Raw genomic sequence first — 17,400 nt, forward strand, 5'->3', positions numbered from 1 at the left:
ATAAACAATAATTAGCTTCTCGAAATTAATTTGCAAACAAAATTTTAAATATAGTGATAAATTACATATATTATGCACAAATCAATTAAAGAAAGTATAAGATTGTCAAAACGAATTGATAAGTTTTTAGTTAACGGTTATTCACCTATCGAATGCGCTCTAAAATTAGCTGTAATTGTTCCCACAGCGAAAGAGTAGAATACAAATCTCTCATACCTCTAACAAAGAAATACTTAGGCTACTCACGTATTCGCAAGCGAAGGGTTGCTAATTTGAAAGTTGAAGCGTGTAACTTTTTTCCTCACCTGTCGATTTTTTCCTTTTTATTTAATTTCAGCGATCCTACAGAAAATAAATAGTAGACATGCCATTTTGGAGTGTAACAGATTCATTTGTTTTTTGCCGACAATAAGATAACTTAATATATATTAAAGGAGATTATCATTAAAATAAATAAATCTTCAAAATTAAAAATAAACACGGTTTATTTCTAAAAACTTTGTTTAAAAGTATCAGTATATACATACGTGTATTTACACGCATTGTACAATAAAATTTTACAGATTTACATTAAATACATACATACATACAGTGGTAATACTTTCGAAAACACTCGACGTATAATTTTTTATTATGCAGAGCTTATTTCGTGAGATACAAAATTGTATACGAGGATAAAGAACATTTGGGATTGGTTTCTTTTATTTTAAACATGTAAAATCGAATGTAGTGCAAAAAATAACAAATTTTTTGCAAAATCTTATATCGCTTATTTGTACGTTCTAATAATACGCTGCATTTTAATACGGAATACAAAGGCACAGTTTTGCAATCCGTATAGCAATAACTATACAGTCTATTACAGAAATATTAGTTTTTATATAATACCGATATTGTGCATCGATACTTTGTACAACAATAAATCTCGATATTAGCATCCATCAACTTATTGAAGAACTGTCAGTGCCCAGTTAAGCATGATTTTATTTCTACAAAATGACATTATCGCAGGTATCGAGTATAATATAATTGAAAGAACACGAGAGGCGGTATTTCCTCAAGTATTATAAAAAGTTTCTATGACAATTCTTGTTCATATCAGCGTACAACGGGATTTTAAAACATTTTCTTTTTCACCGCGGTATACCTTTCCATGTAATTGTCGTATCCATCGACATTGGCAAATTGTTTCATTTCGAACAAATTTCCCTCGACGGATAAAACAGAAATTTTTGAATCCTTCATAATTTTAGTAGATATCGCGTTCAGTTGCAAACAGTTCTCCTCCAGTTTTAATGTTTTCAAGCGCGGACATTCTGCTAGTTTCTCGGATATAGTCGATATCTGATTTTGATTGAGGTTAAGCTCAACCATATGTAACGCTCCAGCCGCGTCAGGTATCGTCGTAATTCGATTCTTTGACAGGTCTAACACGTTCAGAAGTTTTGCATCGCAAAACACAGGAGGGAATTCGGTCAATTGGTTGTCGGACAAGTTGACCTGTTTCAAATGCGTTAAGTTCGACAAAGACAATGGGATATTCTTCAATTGGTTCGAACTTGCATTTAAAACTTCCAATTTTGTCAAGAGTCCAAGGGCTTCGGGTAAATCAATCAATTTATTATGACTAAGATTCAGATGCTTCAGTAGCGTGAAATTCCGTATCTCATCGGGTATGTGAACGAATTTATTCTCGGACAGATCTAACGTGCGTAGAAGTGGCGTCAAAGCTAACAAATTCTGCGGGAACTCGTCGAGTTTCCTCTGCGACAGTTTCAACGTTCCGGTTTTCTTCGCGGTCTCATAATGTTGTTTCAAACCAGAGTTCCCCATCTTATCATATGTTGTTATCGAGTACTTATTTCCGACAATTCATACTTTCCATTACAGTCTCAATAGTCGCAAAGCAGAATCTCTTAATACATGGTCCTTTTATTCATATATGATCCACAATTTTATATTATACACCCTCGGCCGTCACTGTCACATAACCACACGTAACATATGTAGAAATCCATGGAACGAATCTTTTGCCACAGTCTGTACTCAGTACTCGAGCATCGGTGGACGATGATTTTTGCATGACACGGTATCAATGGCTTAGCCTCTGCTGTTTCGATTGATTTTCAGACAACGAAACTTACGATACCCGCTTCTCATTGAAAATAAACGAATAATCGAAGTAAATACTCTTAGACAAATAGAGCCACGAGAACGGTCCGTTCGTGGAATTCAGTCGTGCGGAATGCTTTCCGTAGCGGGAATCGTGTGAAATGTCACCCGAATGACAATCCTGTCGGCCATCTTGCACTTTGAACTAGTGTTCAAATCTCGACCGCGCGATGGCAGTTCGCGCGCTCGCGCCTCGAAAGATGGCTGACAAACGAAGATGTAGCGGTGCACGTCGGGTTTATATCAGACTGAAAACGCCGCGGCAACCACTAGTGTGTAGTTTACGATGCGGTCATTCGTGGAAATGGTGAGATAGTGTCGTGGTGCGTGAAGACATACTACCGGCTAGCGATGGCTTCCACGCCGAAGTCGGAGAAGCATGCAGGTGAGTTGGTATTTGTGCTATGACCTATGATGAGAGAACGTTATGTACGGTTGTATGTTCCGTAACAACGACGGGACTCGGCCGCCCCGTCACTATTGTCCTTTTTTTCACCCCTGTCAATCAAGTTTTTATTCAAGTTCGCAAAGAATGAACGTAACGCGAGGGAACTGCATGTAGCGTAACGTCATCGAACGGCGCTATAGCGAGTGCCGCGGTAATCTAAATATTGGCAGAGCGATCATTCACGGACGCTACCGGACGCGAAACGTCAAAAGCATATGCGTACAGACCGAAGCATATAAGCACGCCTTCTGTCCCTTGTCGTCCTCTTCCTTTCCTCATGTTACCGCTCCAATAAATGTTTATTTCGTATTTATTGACAATTGTTATCGTGATATAGTTTTCGGCAACATTTACGCGATACTAATTATAATTGAATGATACTTGGTAAAAATCAGTATTCTGTAATTCTTGATAGCCTAATAGACCGGCTAAAGAGAACAATGAATATGTAGTTTCGGTTCAAGATTCATGAATGAAGAAATTATTCGTTAGTATGGAAATATAATCGAATATACGACGAATGAACAGGAGGTCACGAGAGATGGAAAATATTGTTGATTCTCTTGCGTAAACTAGATTTGTCCCGATGCTCCGATGGTCGACTCTCTCCGACAGAAGTTCCATAGCGAATGTATGACGCTGGTAATAATACACGATCGCCTGGAGAGTGTGTCAATAAACCGTCCACGCGTTGCGTCGGGGGCAAGCCTAATGTAATTCGAACAGCTGCCCATGTCACGAGTTTTCTAGCCTGCGTTCGTACCCTTCGAACAAAGAGTTCTACCCCGCCGTCGCGTGCGTCAGTGCATTTTCACGAGGATGTGTTTAAACGCTTGAAAACACCGACGTTATTGCGGTCTCCTCGCATTCGAAAATTCGCGTCGACCGTTTCGTTTTTAATTTTAACTGTTCTCCACCGGCTATTTATTAGCGCATGCCTTCAAAGGTCAACATCCTTCGCACCAGAATGGACTTGCATTTAAAAGTATTTTAATGTTGTCAACAACAGGTGCTATTTGTCAGAGTTGATACCTTGGACCTCGTAGGGCCCGGTTGATGGACAGATACATTTAAGTAAAGACAGTTTGATCAATTCATCGGATAACGAGTAGTAACTAACTCCGTTACCCTACGTCATCTGGTAATTGCGTTTAATGCGAGTTGATTTGTTGCCGGTTGAAATCATAGCGTATCCATACGCGTGTACACCGTATTTCCTTTTCGCCTTTGTAAAAAAAAAAGAGGAAATGGTTCCCATGGAACGTGACATGCAGAAAAGGTATCGGCACAAAACCAGAATCATTATGGAATATCGAACTTTTAATACCTACGCTTTTATCATTCCGACGAGCCGTTGAAAGTAGCACATACTTTTTACGATCTGATCATTTGCGCTCGCTCGCTCGCTCTTTTTGTACGTTTTTGTCAATGTTCTTCTCGCGATTCAAATTGGTGCTCTTTCTACTTTCTACAAAATTATTAGGACAAATTCTTTTACCGCAAAAACGTATCCGCTTTCACGGTGCTACTTAAATAATTTGTGGTGAAATAAGGGAGAGATGGTTGTTCTACCGTTACTAACTTAATTTTTTAATGATGACATCATGCGTAATTATGTGTGTATTCCGATAGGATACTCTGATAGGAATTATATAAATGCAATAGTTGTATGTTGCAATTATTGACAAGGAAATGCCAGTCAAGTTGCTCCTGTCAATAGATATAGTCTTGAAACTGAGACATGCTCACTGTTAGGAACCTGTAATGTACTATACATATGTATTGCATATGTGTAGATATTCCCTCTCTTGTCAGAGATATGCATCTCTGTTTGACATTCATTTTTATCTATGAATTCTGAAGCTTTTGAGAATAATTATTTCGAGTACAATTTTTAAGAGTAGCCTTTGAGGAATCACGTTCAGATAATTATATTCAGTAGCTTCATTCGTGAAATTGAGGAATTCGCATTTTACATCGGATACGTTACCTTCATTATTTCTGAACAACCGTTTAAAAGCCTTTTATCGCATCAACCGCCACCGATCCTGACGATTTACGGAGAAAAGCATCCCCAATTAACAACTCCGCCGTGCACTTTCCCTCGGCATAGTAGACGAGGGTCGAAAAGAGCTGCGGAAGCTCACGTACACCTTCTCCAGAAATTCTGCGGATAGCCCGCCACTTGTCCTCCCTCTGAGAGTAAATTAATCTTTTAAGAGAAAACATAGAAAATGATCAAACGTGTCCGGAAGCAAATATACGTCTCCACTTCCGCAAATTACTCCCTGCGTATCGATATTTTCCAGGAATCTCGTTAGGAAGCAATGCACCACGAACTACCGAGTTTCTTCGTGTCGTTGTACCGCGAGGTCGCATTTCTGGAGAGTAAAAATGTTCGTAGAACAGTTAACGCGACCGGGAACAGAAAAACGTGGGGGAGGAAGAAAAATTGTGTCACCGATTGTTCGTGGTACGCCGCGAACTCGGTCAATAATAAATCCGAGAGGCCTCGTCGGGGGAATTCTTACTGAAAAGCGAACTCTCATTAAATTTCCAGCTAGGCGGGTCGGTTCATTGAAATAATTCTATGGTACGCCGTGCAAAGGTTCACAAAACCCGCAGAACCCGGTACTCGAGCGGATTCGACGACTTCGTCTAGAACAGGGCTTCTCAAACACTGGTGCCGATACGGCCGAGAAAAGAAAAGCTCGTATTGATTAAAATCTGCAAACTTCATGGATGCGTACAATCCTTTGCGATTTTACATAATGTGTGTATTATACTTTACACATTAAATTAATACACATGTATAATAAATGGTCTTGAAACTGGGATGCTCTGTGCATCCAGACCACTAAACCTCGTCGGAAATAGGCCACTAGGATATGTAAAGTATACAGTTATGGTAAAAGTACGTGCCTCACAATCACGAAGTTAAAATAGCTTGTATTACCTTATCTCAGGAAACTATTAGAAAATGAAAATTATATAGTTAAATGTTCTTTATAGTTTTGAAGTTTTTGTATCAGTTGAACGAGTTTTATTCAATTTATATTCATATCATTAAATTTTTATAACATTAAATTTTCGTTTCTATACTTTATGTAAATGAGAAGTTATAAAATCCTATGCATATTAAGTTCACTGAAGAAGATTAGCGTAATTGGAATATTTTTAACGGTATTACTTTCCTCGATTTCACAGCGCAGTATGTAGCGTGTTGAAGGGTTTTCAGATTTAATCAATGGGGTTGAATTAAAGCAAACTTTGTTCATTGGCACACACATAGTGGGTCCTAAAGGGACAGGAAAACATTCACGATCCACGCTTGTAGTCACGTGTATGCGAGGAAAACGTGATTGGCGACCCGCCACGGGGGACTGCATGGAGAGAAAGTACGTATCGGAAATGTGAGAAAAAAGTTTCTGCACGGGTGATCCGGCCTGCCTTCCGTTGAACCCGTGCATCGACATCGAAACTTTTTAATACTATGCGTACTCATCGAATGTATTTCTCGCGTAGCTGGATTTTTTCAGAACAAAAGTTTTTTTTAGATTAAAAGGTTGCGTACATTTATTGATAATAGAACAGGTCCAAATATAAAACAGGTTGAAATAAAAAAAGAAAATGGATAAACGTAAAACAAGCTACAAAAATTGAGTTGAACTAAATTAGAAAAGGTGTTCAATGACTAAAATTAAGTAAGGTGTAGTAAATGTGCGTTTATTAAAGTAAAAATAAATGTACATTAACCCATTTGCAACAAAAATATTGCCCCTATACATATTAACACTAAAAGTACTGGCGATTGACGTAATAATAAAAGACATAGCACTTTTTACATTTTCATGAGTGGAAATTGAGTAATAAACTGATAATGATAATAACAATAGTTCAATAACAATAATTTTAAAAATAATTACGCTTTTAATCTACGTTCTGTGGGGGTCAAAATGACTCATCTCGGTATATGGAGATATACTGCATAAAATTTTACCTCAAGAAGACAAAAAAAGAGAACTGTTTTACAGAATTAGCTATTTGCATATTTTAGAAAAAGTCGTACATAATTTTAGAAAACATAATGTACAGAAATGAATAATGATGAGAAGAAATGCAAAACGACATTTGGCTCTGTTAATGATACAGAACGGGTAATGTGTGCAATAAATTTTTTTAATAGCTATTATAATTCGTGAATAAATGTTTGATTTCTGGAAGGTGCTTATCTATTCAGTTTCGCTCATCATTAAACGGTGTTTAGATGTTTGAACGCTGCAGGCGTATGTCGGATCCTGCATCAACCGACGATATAGTGTCAGAAACAGAGCCAGCAGGGTTGTTTCGCGCACGGGGTGAGTGCGTTGCAGCGACGGATTCATGAATATGCATCTGTTTTCACGTTTTGCCAGGCAAACGCCGCCACGCCGCCGCGCAGCGCTCACGGATTAGAGAGATGTGCACGTGCGAAAACCGGTTTAACGCACGTGTCACGCGGTGATCCCGGTTTTAACTCCTGGTACATCTAATTGTCTAGAACCCCTTGATTTTTCTTCGCGCTTCTTGCCCCGATGGACACTGCCTCATTCGTTATCGTTCCGTTATCATTATCGATATCTCCGCTGATCGAGATAATCGCAGTCTCTGAGGCAATTGTCGCAGCGCACGGCACGTACTTGTTTCGCAAATTTTAATGAGTGAGGCAGTTCCTAGACTGCGTCTTTGAGCGACAAAGGCGAGTGAAGTCGAGCAAGGTTCTGGTGGACAGGCAACACTCGGTCAAGATGGTTGTGGGATTTGTTTTTCTACGACGTAAGTTTCAACGTTCCTTTCTATTTTTCCTTTCTTATAAAATTGACAAGCTGGTGTTAACAGCTATTCTATCTGATTAGTATCTGGGCAATTTTTGAAAACTGAATCAGCGTTTCAAATTAATTTAATACTAGACTAATAAGGCCATTTGATATAAAGTATTTTGGAGTTTCGGGAAAATTGAAAAGGGAATTCTCTGGAAACTAAATTATCTTTGAAATGCATAATTGTTTTCGTGAGTTTATATAGTATCTACTGTAATACTATTGTGAGTGATGACGATAATATTATTACCGAACGGAAACGATTATTGGAATTATAGATAACTTCAAGTTACATGCTTAAGCTTTTCGTTTAATGTATATGTATGTCTATATCTATTGTGTAAAGTATAAAGTCTGATAAAAGACCAATCATATGATAGATATGATTCGCTTTTAAGTGCACAGACAATGCAGATGCATTGTGAATTATTGTGTGCAATTATGTAACAAATTATAAAATTGTTTTGGAGTATGTGTGTGTGTGTAAAAGTGTCTTAAAAGATTCATAACAGAACAATCTTGTAAAAATTATGTGAAATATTGACATCCTGATAATGCGAGATCCTTTTCGCATCTAATGAAAATGAAATGGCGCAAGAATTTCTCTCTTTGCATCTTCTTCGTTCTAACTATGAAATAGTTATATAGAAAACGGGAGACGACAAAGAGATAGGAAAACGTTGATACAAAAATGTACAAAAAGAGCAATAAATAAAATTGGCAGTATCAAACGCGTTAGAGAGGGTGACCGTCATCCCTATTCTAGAATGGGACTTAGGAATCGAAGAGAAAACGGGAAAAGCTGGGTTCGAAGGAAAATGAAATCTCCGCGCGAGGCCAATCCAATCTACGGTTGCAATGGCAATGACAATGTTGTATCGTCGTCGCAGCGAGATGCAGAGCTAGTGACCGAGCGGATAGGGAAAGAGCGAGAGGAAAAGTAGAGTTCTCGCAGTGACACAGTGCTGCAGGGGTCCGCAAATAAATTGTGTGCCTCTTCCTCCTCCTCGTCCTCCTCCGCTTCTCGGCCTCCTCTCTTCTTTCTTTCTTTTTACGTCTTTTGCTCGGCGAAATAAAGAACCAGGCGTAAGAGAGTCCGCGGAACGTCTTTTGTCCCTCTTCTCGGCGTTAACCCTTGCGCTACAGTGGCTGCGGAAAGTATTCGAGATATTTTCTTATCAGCGTTTGCGCTTCATTTACCGGATAGTCAATTTTTACAGTTTCGTGAAATTGGCCAGAGATGAGAGGAACGCTGAAAATGTAATATTCTCTGATCTGATTAATCGAAATTTAAATGTCAGAGTCGATACATTAGCATGCCAATACTTTTAGTGGCCACTGTACTAGTGTCTCTCTATCCATCCCGCTCTGCGTCTTCTCTTCGCTTGTTCCTCTCTCTCTCCCTCTTCCTGACCCGTTAAAATAGACAAGCCTTCTTTCTCGGCCAAAGTCACAGATATTACCGGACGATCTTGCAGTGGACGGTCCATGGTTGCTAACAACGGTTCACCTCCGATTCGCGAACGAACCCGTCTCTCATTCTTACTCCTCTTCTCTGACGTTTAAGTAGCTCGCGACGGGACCTGTTCGGAAACACGATCCCGCCGAGCAGATTCACGCTCAGTGCTTGCGACGTACGTACCACGCGCTCGTCTACAAATCGGCCAGTGGAAAAATAACGAGAAACTGTAACGAACGTACCCTTTCGCGCGGACAATCATGGCAAGACCTCCCTTTGTCCCGAGGAACATTATGTTTCCCTCTTGCGTTAAAAGTGTGACGAGTTTTCTTCTCGTGGAGAACAGCGACGAAGTTTCTTATTTGCGCAAGAACTGATAGCCAAATTTCCCTTTTTCCTCCCCGTGAGAAGAGATGTGAAAATTTTCTGCAAAGGAGATCGCGGCGAGACGCCTTTGGTGACGTTCGTATTGTTCAACGTTTCAGATCTCCGAGATCCGTAACTCGATCTGGTTTGCGTGTCATCGTGATGGAAGTTTGGTTTAGAGATAGTTCAGTGATCAGTGTACATCGTCTGACGAATCCTTCTTAATCACGATTGTTCATCGTTCGTGCGAGTGTATGAAGTCATTTACATCTTCTATGATCGCTGATGGCGTCATTTGTGGAAGAATTGCAATTCCGGAATTGGCAATGTCAAAAATAAACAGTCGTGTCGGTGTTACGAAAAAAAGTAACGAAGTCTGTGATAAAAAAATTGATGAGAGAATCGGAGAATTTGGTTTGAACGACTTCTCTCTTCGACGCTCGTTTATGGTGAGACGAATTGATCTAAACTCGAGCTGATGGTGTGTACACTGTTACGTCAGAGGCGAAGCTCCTCGGTCTTTAGTTCTTCCGCGATCTTCCGCCAAGACGGAGCTTCGTCTAGCTTCGAATCGATAAAATTTCAAACTCGAGTCGCGTCGAAAGTAAAACTTCGACCCTGATATTTTTATTTTTATCGCGGTAAAGATTTATTGTGCAAAAAGTATTGCAACACCGGAGTCGAGGAATGCGTTCATTCTCGCAACGTTTCCAAGTGCAATTGTTTTATCAAAACAATGTCTATGAAAGCTTCTCGGTCTATTTATTCACAATCGACAAAGGTACATTTTCAATTAGTCGATATCGTTTAACTAAAGTGGTGCTTCCCGCAATTAACCGCGTTCTTGCCCGTTCTTCTCGATCCACTTCCTCGGGTTCGATCGTAAGTTAGCGATTAAAAGATTTCTTTGCACGATACTCTATACGACCTACATTGGCCGAGACATGCCGTACGATCTAGAGCAAATGGAACATAGATGCCGCGTAATAAGCGATCAAGGCTCGATTAGTTAGCGGAGCCGACCGATCTGCGTTTTAATCCGCGATGCACGATGCTCCGCAAATATTATTATGCGTGTCATCACATGTTACCGGAATTTTTTTAATAGAAAATATTCTGTTCTCCTTGTCTACGTTTATTCAGTTTAATTGTTGGGTTCCACAATTTTAAAAGGAATTTATTTCTTAAAATGTTTACTGACGATGCAAGACAATATTAACGAAGTCATAGTTATATTTCTTAAGTATTAAGTACGGAATGAACAAATTAATTAAGTAATTTCGTTAGAGAGATTGATGCAAAACATTTTTGTTTGTGATATTCTCTATGTGATGAACGTCCATGTTCCGCCGAGAATTAATGAGAAAAAAGAATTGAAAAGCACGAAATTGATTTCACTCGAAAACCTGATTGAACTGGAAACGGTAAACACAACGTAGTGCACCTGGTACGAGCAATTAACTTGAATTCGTGTATATTAAATTCCTCGTCGTTTCGATACTTTAATTATAGCGGTATTTGTTTTCCAGCCGGTGAGTCTGCTTTTTTACTTTATTTATTCACGCTGATTAAACGAAAAATATTCTCTTGATTAAAAAAGGAAATAATCCCTTTTGAGAGGGTAAATAAAAGATGAATGTAATGATTAAATGTAACAGAAGAAAAAGTACGATAAAGAATTTGAAAGAGTACAAGGATGCACAAGCGCAGAGATATTTTACGTTGAAATTGTCGGGATTTTATTTTCGTAGGTGAAGTCGGTATCGTCACGCGTATTTCCAGATTAATATTGACGAACCCGTCACGTGAAAAACACGTTTATCGTTTCGACGAGTTGGTGCGGCCAGGCGAATCACGGTCTCGATTTACTACACCGGTGGTCCATCGAACTCCGAAAATAACGGGGAGTGTGCCTTGGGCGCGACGACGACGACGGAAAGCCGACTCGACTTAACTGGGTCGCAAGTTCATCACTGCTAATTATTATTAATCAGGATATCTCCTGGCCCGTGCCACGGAATTCCCGCGGATTCCGCGTGATCGTAAGACCAACATAATAACGTTGAATAATTGCCATCGGGGGTGCCCTCGTCCAATTTTCACTAATTTCTTGCTTTTGTCGTTCGATAATGGATCGTCGCGGAAATTTATCATTTCCTAAACGGCCTTTACTATTCAAGCTCGAACAAACGTATAAACGTTATTTATTTGCATCATGAAGAAACTAAATTTATATTTACTTGATCTGTGATATTTGTTACAGTTTTTAGATAATCCACGATGCTTTTTGAGGAGAAATTAGATGTGATATCGCAGAAAATATTCGTCGAAGCTTTTAAATTTGTTACCCACAACCCATTTATTGGTAGTTTTCGTTGCTCGTTTTACACTTGTTTTACCAGTAGCCTCTATCGAGCTACGTTCCGTTTCTTCGACAAAGGCACGAACTCATGAGCCCGTGTATAAATATTGTCAGAGAACTCGATAATTTGCCACACAGGGTAGGAAGCAAACTATCCAGAAAAACCCGGTCCTTGTGCTCAACCCACCGTGGAACGAGTTACACGAGTGACCTCCTGATCCTCGTATCGAATCATGTACGCTACTACGGAAAGTATTATTATAGTAAAAGCGATCGAGGAAGCGCGAAGCTAGAGACGAACTCCGCTCCAGTAATCACATGTCGTTCGTTGTGGAAGCTTGCCAAACTGACCGGGCAGAGTTCCTACTTACCTTTTCATTGATCAGTGAAAAAAAACTCTTCTTTTCTAGAACAAATTGCATTTATAATAAATTAATGTCCAAAATTATTGCTAATCAGTCAAAATGAATAATTTTTCCATTTACTTCAATATTTACTTATTAATAGAAATTCTTAGTACATATATACTATTCGTATTGGTATTCTATGCTACGAACATGAAACTGATCTAGAATTATACGTATATATTCAGTTTTAGATTTATCGATAAACAAATTGATATAATTTCGTACTTTCCATTATCAATGCTTCCCGCGATATCGTGTCATAATATCACTTTTCTGAGATGATAGAGGAAGATGAAGAAACATTAATTGCCGTAATTCATGAGATTAATATGAAAGACTAGGAAGCGATAAGAGATGTAAAGGAGAATTCGTCGCTTTAAAATAGACATCCGGGAACTCGAATATGCCTCGGTACTCTACTTTGTGTGTAGTACTCGAGCCTGCTAAATGTATCATCGCACGTATATTTAGGCGTACTGTCATCGGTCAGGCTCAATCTGTACATCCGTGTATCTAGCTTTTCCCATTTTCGTGATCGATCATCGATCACGTTTGTATAACTTGTGAAAATTATTTCAAGGTCAAAATGGATCCCCTAAACCACGTATTCACTGCCTTTTTTTATTTAGTATTAATTATTGTTATATTTAACATTCGAACTGACAGTCGTTAAATGCACGAAGAGATCGAATGAAATTTTCCGGCTATGTTCATTTTCACAAAGAATTAAGTTAGCCATCATGTGACGGCTTGAGTAATCGTTCGTTATTCAAATCGCGACGTTATCGTAAAATTGTAGCACGTATCATTAATTGCGCGTGGAATTAAAGTTCAGCAAATGTTATATTGTCGCTCGACGCGTTATCTGTTTACAGTGCGGACTCTAGTCATTCGTGAAACAGTGGAGTCCATGAAATCATCCGCAATTACATGTGTACTTAACGTTCTGTTGGAGATCAAAGAATACAGTTTAACGCCATTACCGATAACGAGTAGCAATCCAAGTAAATACATAATATCATTATAAACGCACGTATGATCGTGTATAATATGCGTATCCAAATAGAACGTGGTATCAATTAGTAGGCTGTTTTTATGCGAAATGGAATCCACCTACTGTGCAACTGATTAGTGGTCGACGACTAATTGAATGACGAAGTTGAGAAGTTTCTATAATATTATAAATAGTTGCACGTGGTTCTGAAATAACGCTGGTATAGATTAGGTTTATTAGATCGTGGAGAGTGAACGCAAGCCTTGTTTAAATATTTCATTTTTTACCACATATGCATTTTATAAAAGTTATTATTGCGAAGTTAAAAGTGAACCAAATATATACGCGTATTAGAAAGTAACTAGTAAAGTTGGTGAATAAATAATACAATGAAGTTCCACAGCCACGGACTTATTTATTGAAGCAATTTCCTGATTATTGAACAAACTATGTTGGTGCATCATGGGAAAAAGTACTGTATTTGAAAGTTTGTGCGAGAAAATGGGGCGGTTTAAGAGACAGTGCATTCAGGATCCGTGCTGGAGGTGTTTTGTGATCCGAGATTGTTAATAATGCCACAGTACGACGACAGCTTCCTGGACTCGCCGATCTTCCGGCGACGCACGCGTAGTTACGCGGTGCAAAAGGAGTTCGTGCCGAAGTCGAGGAGCTTCATCACGGCCACACCTTTGCTGCTGGCCGTGACCAATCATGCCAGGACCCTTTCCGGTTCCGTATCGACCTGCAGTTTGAAAGGTAAATTGGAAGAGAGGAAAAAAAATTCAGGTTAAGGGCATGATATACGTATTCCGTGTTCTGAACGAACGAATTAAAAGAACCTCGCGGGTCGAGTGCCAGCCATCCACCTTTATGGATTCTCGTCTTTGTTGGCCGAGAAAATTCGGTTCACGCTTTTACTTCTGTCGAATCAGTTTTTAAGTTTGCTCTGATTTAATCAAAGAATATGAATTTCCCGGATTCAAATAGTTCTTTCAAAGGAAAAGTGCTAGGCGGGTGGAGATAAGAGACAAATGTGTAAAATTATGTATTTGTAATACAGAAGTCAGAATAACCGTATAGAAATTCCAGTGGAATTCAAGCTTGATTCTTAAGACGTTGAAATTCAATTGGACCGGACCACCTAACTCTATTTCATTATTGAAAATTCGCATTGAACACACAGACAATTCTCAGAGACGGCGGCGGCGATAATTAATTTTCGGCCAAACGTGTGTTCTTTGGCGTCCGAATGGCCGCGAGCAGCGACCGAACGCTATCAGCACCTCCCCGAATATCCGTTGGAGTAATTAAACTTAGGGTAACCGTGTTATAGTAGCGAGAGCCTAGCCGCACTAAATACGCCGCCCCCTCAGCGTCGCATGTGCTCTCTTGCTAGCTGCATGTGAAAGCAACTCGGCTGTTAATTATCCATTCGCGCTGTCAATCATATTAAAGCATCGTCAGTACCCACCTTCAGCTATTAACACCTCACCGTTCGCGTGGTCCCGTATACGTTGCACCCATTATTTCTCATGCACCACCCCTTCTCGCGGTTCTGTACGTCAGCTTATGATTTCTATTTGAGATGACAACGCGATGTAAATTGCTCTTCCGCTTTAGCTGTATAATATTTTAGTTTAATGATGCTCAAAGAATGCGAACGAATGACACTGTTATTCCCTTAAATCTTTAAATAGAATATTCTAAGGCTTTAACACCAGATATAGCAATGGGGTAAAAATGACTTGTTTAACATTTCTTATAATTATTATTCATTTTCTAAAATTTTGTACGACTTTCTCTAAAATATGCAAATAACTAATTCTGTAAAACAGTTCTCTTTTTTTGTCTTCTTGGTGTAAAATTTTATGCAGTATATCTCCATATACCGCAATGAGTCATTTTGGCTCACGGAACGTAGGCTGAAAGCGTAATTATTTTGAAAATTATTGTTATTATATTATTATTATTATCAGATTATTATTCAATTTTTACTCATAAAACCGTTAAAATTGCTATGTCTTTTCTTATGACTTATTAATTTGAAAAACAAGTTATTTTGACCCTTCCGGCAAACGTCAATCGCCGATAGTTCTATTGTCGAGCTTTAGGATGAATACAAAATATGTAGAGGGCTTTCCTCAGTGGTTTAATACGATTCTATAATTTTTTAGGAGATTGACATATGCTCCCTGTAGAGAAAATTTCCCGGCTCATAAATAGCCGTTGATCTCAGTGATTATCATGCGACCGCAACATTTACACGATTCCGTAGTAAACACGCGCGAGAGAGCGGGTCAACATTAATAAACATGAGCCTGCGCGACGGCTGGTAATTAGTGCAGCGATAAAGTTTGCCGACCGCGTCCGAAAATTAAACCGAACTGGTCCCAAAATTTGTTTTGCGCGACACCGGGAACGCGACAGAGATTATTTAGCGGCACGCCGCCGTTCATATCCGCGTATTCGTTTGACTGAATGGATTGATGGGATTCAAGTTTCAACCGATCCATCTCATTATAATTCGTTTCAACGTTGCACGTTAACATAGGAACTTTAAACTTACTTGTTGGTTTCCTGTAGTTTTTCATCAGGAAAAAGTTTGTATTTTTAAAATGCTTGCAATAACTTAATTTTTTTAATTTCTTTAGAAAATATTAAAAGCTGCGGAATGTACGATTTGTTATTTGCTAACTACTGAACAAACACCGAAAACGTAAAACAAAAATGTTCGCGATGGAAATAATGCAAAATATCTCGCAAATTCTGCTCATCTTATCGGAATGGTTGGAAACGGTATTGTAGAATACTTTGAAAGGAGCGTAAGGTTTGTAACGTTCGTAGAAAATCCGTTGTTCGTGCTTTTACGTCGAATTAGTTCATTTGTATTCATGACTGATAAGAGTGAGAAGTGCAGGTTTATCGAGACGCCTTTCTCGCGTTCAACTTGATATTCTCTGTCTTTTTTTCCTACCGTTCCTCTCTTAAAGTGGTTGTACTTTTAGAAAAAAGAGCATGTCCCGACGGCGTAATCTGCATCCATAGAGCTCGTTTCGAGTCGGTACTCCCGCGTGAATAAGAATGTCCTGTATAAAATAATAATCGTGAACTTTTTGTAAGCGAGAACTGAATCCTGAATCGTATAAATTAAAATAATCTTCGAGATGCGATTGAATTAATGATTATGTAAAGTTGATAAGGGATCGTTTGGGATATTTGTCTCTAATACGATTGATTTATTAATCTCTGCCCATACTGCCCATATTTCCAATTTTCATAAAAGAAATCGGTTTTTACAGGGTTTTTTTTAAACTCCTCATTTATATTAAAAATTTCTGGATACTTTTATCATTTTGTAAAGTACGAAACTCGAAGCCTGACTACTTAAGAATTATCCGAGAGTGAAAAAGTTTGCTAGAAAATTGAAGCATCTTTGCAGAGAGTAACTTTTAAAGGTCTTGAAAACCTGATATTGTTCAGGAATATCTATTTTAATATGTTTACTTTCTGCCTCAGTGTTCTTATTTTCATTATAAGATTTTTTATTAACCTCCAATAGATATTCTATATTTATTACCTGTTTGAAAATTTGTATTAAACAGAAATCTAGTTGAAGTTGATAAAAAGAATTATAGTACGGCTCGAGCCATTTGTAATCGTCAATTCATACAGGTTCTTGTTACATTTTTTGTTACGTGTCGTATAAATTCGTTCGATTTGTCCTGTAGTCGAGTATAAATCACGCGTTTTTCTCGCGTAGGGGCATTTAACGCGTCAAGTAGAACCGCGGGGATGCGAGGCTGTTTTACGAGGGTTGGACCTATACATGCCTGAGGGTGTACGCCATTACTTAATCAAGATGTTACACGCGAGAACTCTCAGCCTCTATTGCTCCGGGGGGTGACCACTTTTTATAGTGCTATCGATCTGCGATAGATAAAAGGTTTGGTACTATTTGGCAACCATCCCTAATATTTTTTATGGTCCTGTTACCTCTTTCTACCTGTTTGTACGTTACGATATATTGATGATAGGTAATAAAAAATGTTTCTATCTCTCATGCATGCGACTTATATGTATGTATATACATAGAATATCGTTTTAGAAACTGTGGGCGGGTTGCCCACACGTCGCTAAGGCGAACGGAGACAGACACACATACCTTTAGTAGTAATAAAATGCCCTTTAGTAGTAATAGATATTGCAAAAAAGTGTTAGAATTTAAACTGAGCTTTTTATTGTCGTACTGCAAATTCATTTCTAAACAATTCAAATCATTTCAAACATTCTTGCGAAAAATATCAAAGACAACAAAATACATACTATATATATG

At 38.7% G+C, this 17,400-nt stretch overlaps 2 protein-coding genes across 12 annotated transcripts in view; one reads left to right on the forward strand and one right to left on the reverse strand.

Moving 5' to 3' along the window:
* Positions 1-517: 517 nt before the first annotated feature.
* On the reverse strand, positions 518-2,297 carry LOC108622112 (leucine-rich repeat-containing protein 57). The gene has a single exon (XM_018019780.2). It carries the CDS (start codon positions 1,831-1,833, stop codon positions 1,117-1,119), a length of 717 nt encoding a protein of 238 aa, XP_017875269.1. The 5' UTR covers positions 1,834-2,297; the 3' UTR covers positions 518-1,116.
* An 81-nt stretch (positions 2,298-2,378) lies between these two features.
* Positions 2,379-17,400, forward strand: part of C3G (C3G guanyl-nucleotide exchange factor) — a 65,464-nt gene continuing 50,442 nt past the window's right edge. For 4 of the 11 annotated variants that reach the window (XM_026811239.1, XM_026811243.1, XM_026811244.1 and 1 more), the window contains exon 1: positions 12,215-13,823. In XM_026811239.1, the coding sequence (XP_026667040.1) occupies positions 13,640-13,823 (184 nt within the window). In that variant the 5' untranslated portion in view covers positions 12,215-13,639. Of the gene's footprint in view, positions 2,558-9,442; positions 9,786-9,823; positions 10,187-12,212; positions 13,824-17,400 lie in introns of those variants that run through there. The other 7 variants (XM_026811240.1, XM_026811241.1, XM_018019785.2 and 4 more) reach the window with 7 other exon arrangements.

This window comes from Ceratina calcarata, unplaced genomic scaffold (genome assembly GCF_001652005.2).
Source record: "Ceratina calcarata isolate Rehan_Ccalc_2016 unplaced genomic scaffold, ASM165200v1 scaffold206, whole genome shotgun sequence".
Taxonomy (NCBI): domain Eukaryota; kingdom Metazoa; phylum Arthropoda; class Insecta; order Hymenoptera; family Apidae; genus Ceratina; species Ceratina calcarata.

What these genes read in the sequence shown, in the direction of transcription:
- LOC108622112 (XM_018019780.2), bottom strand. Translation starts at nt 1,833, where the DNA reads ATGGGGAACTCTGGTTTGAAACAACATTATGAGACCGCGAAGAAAACC.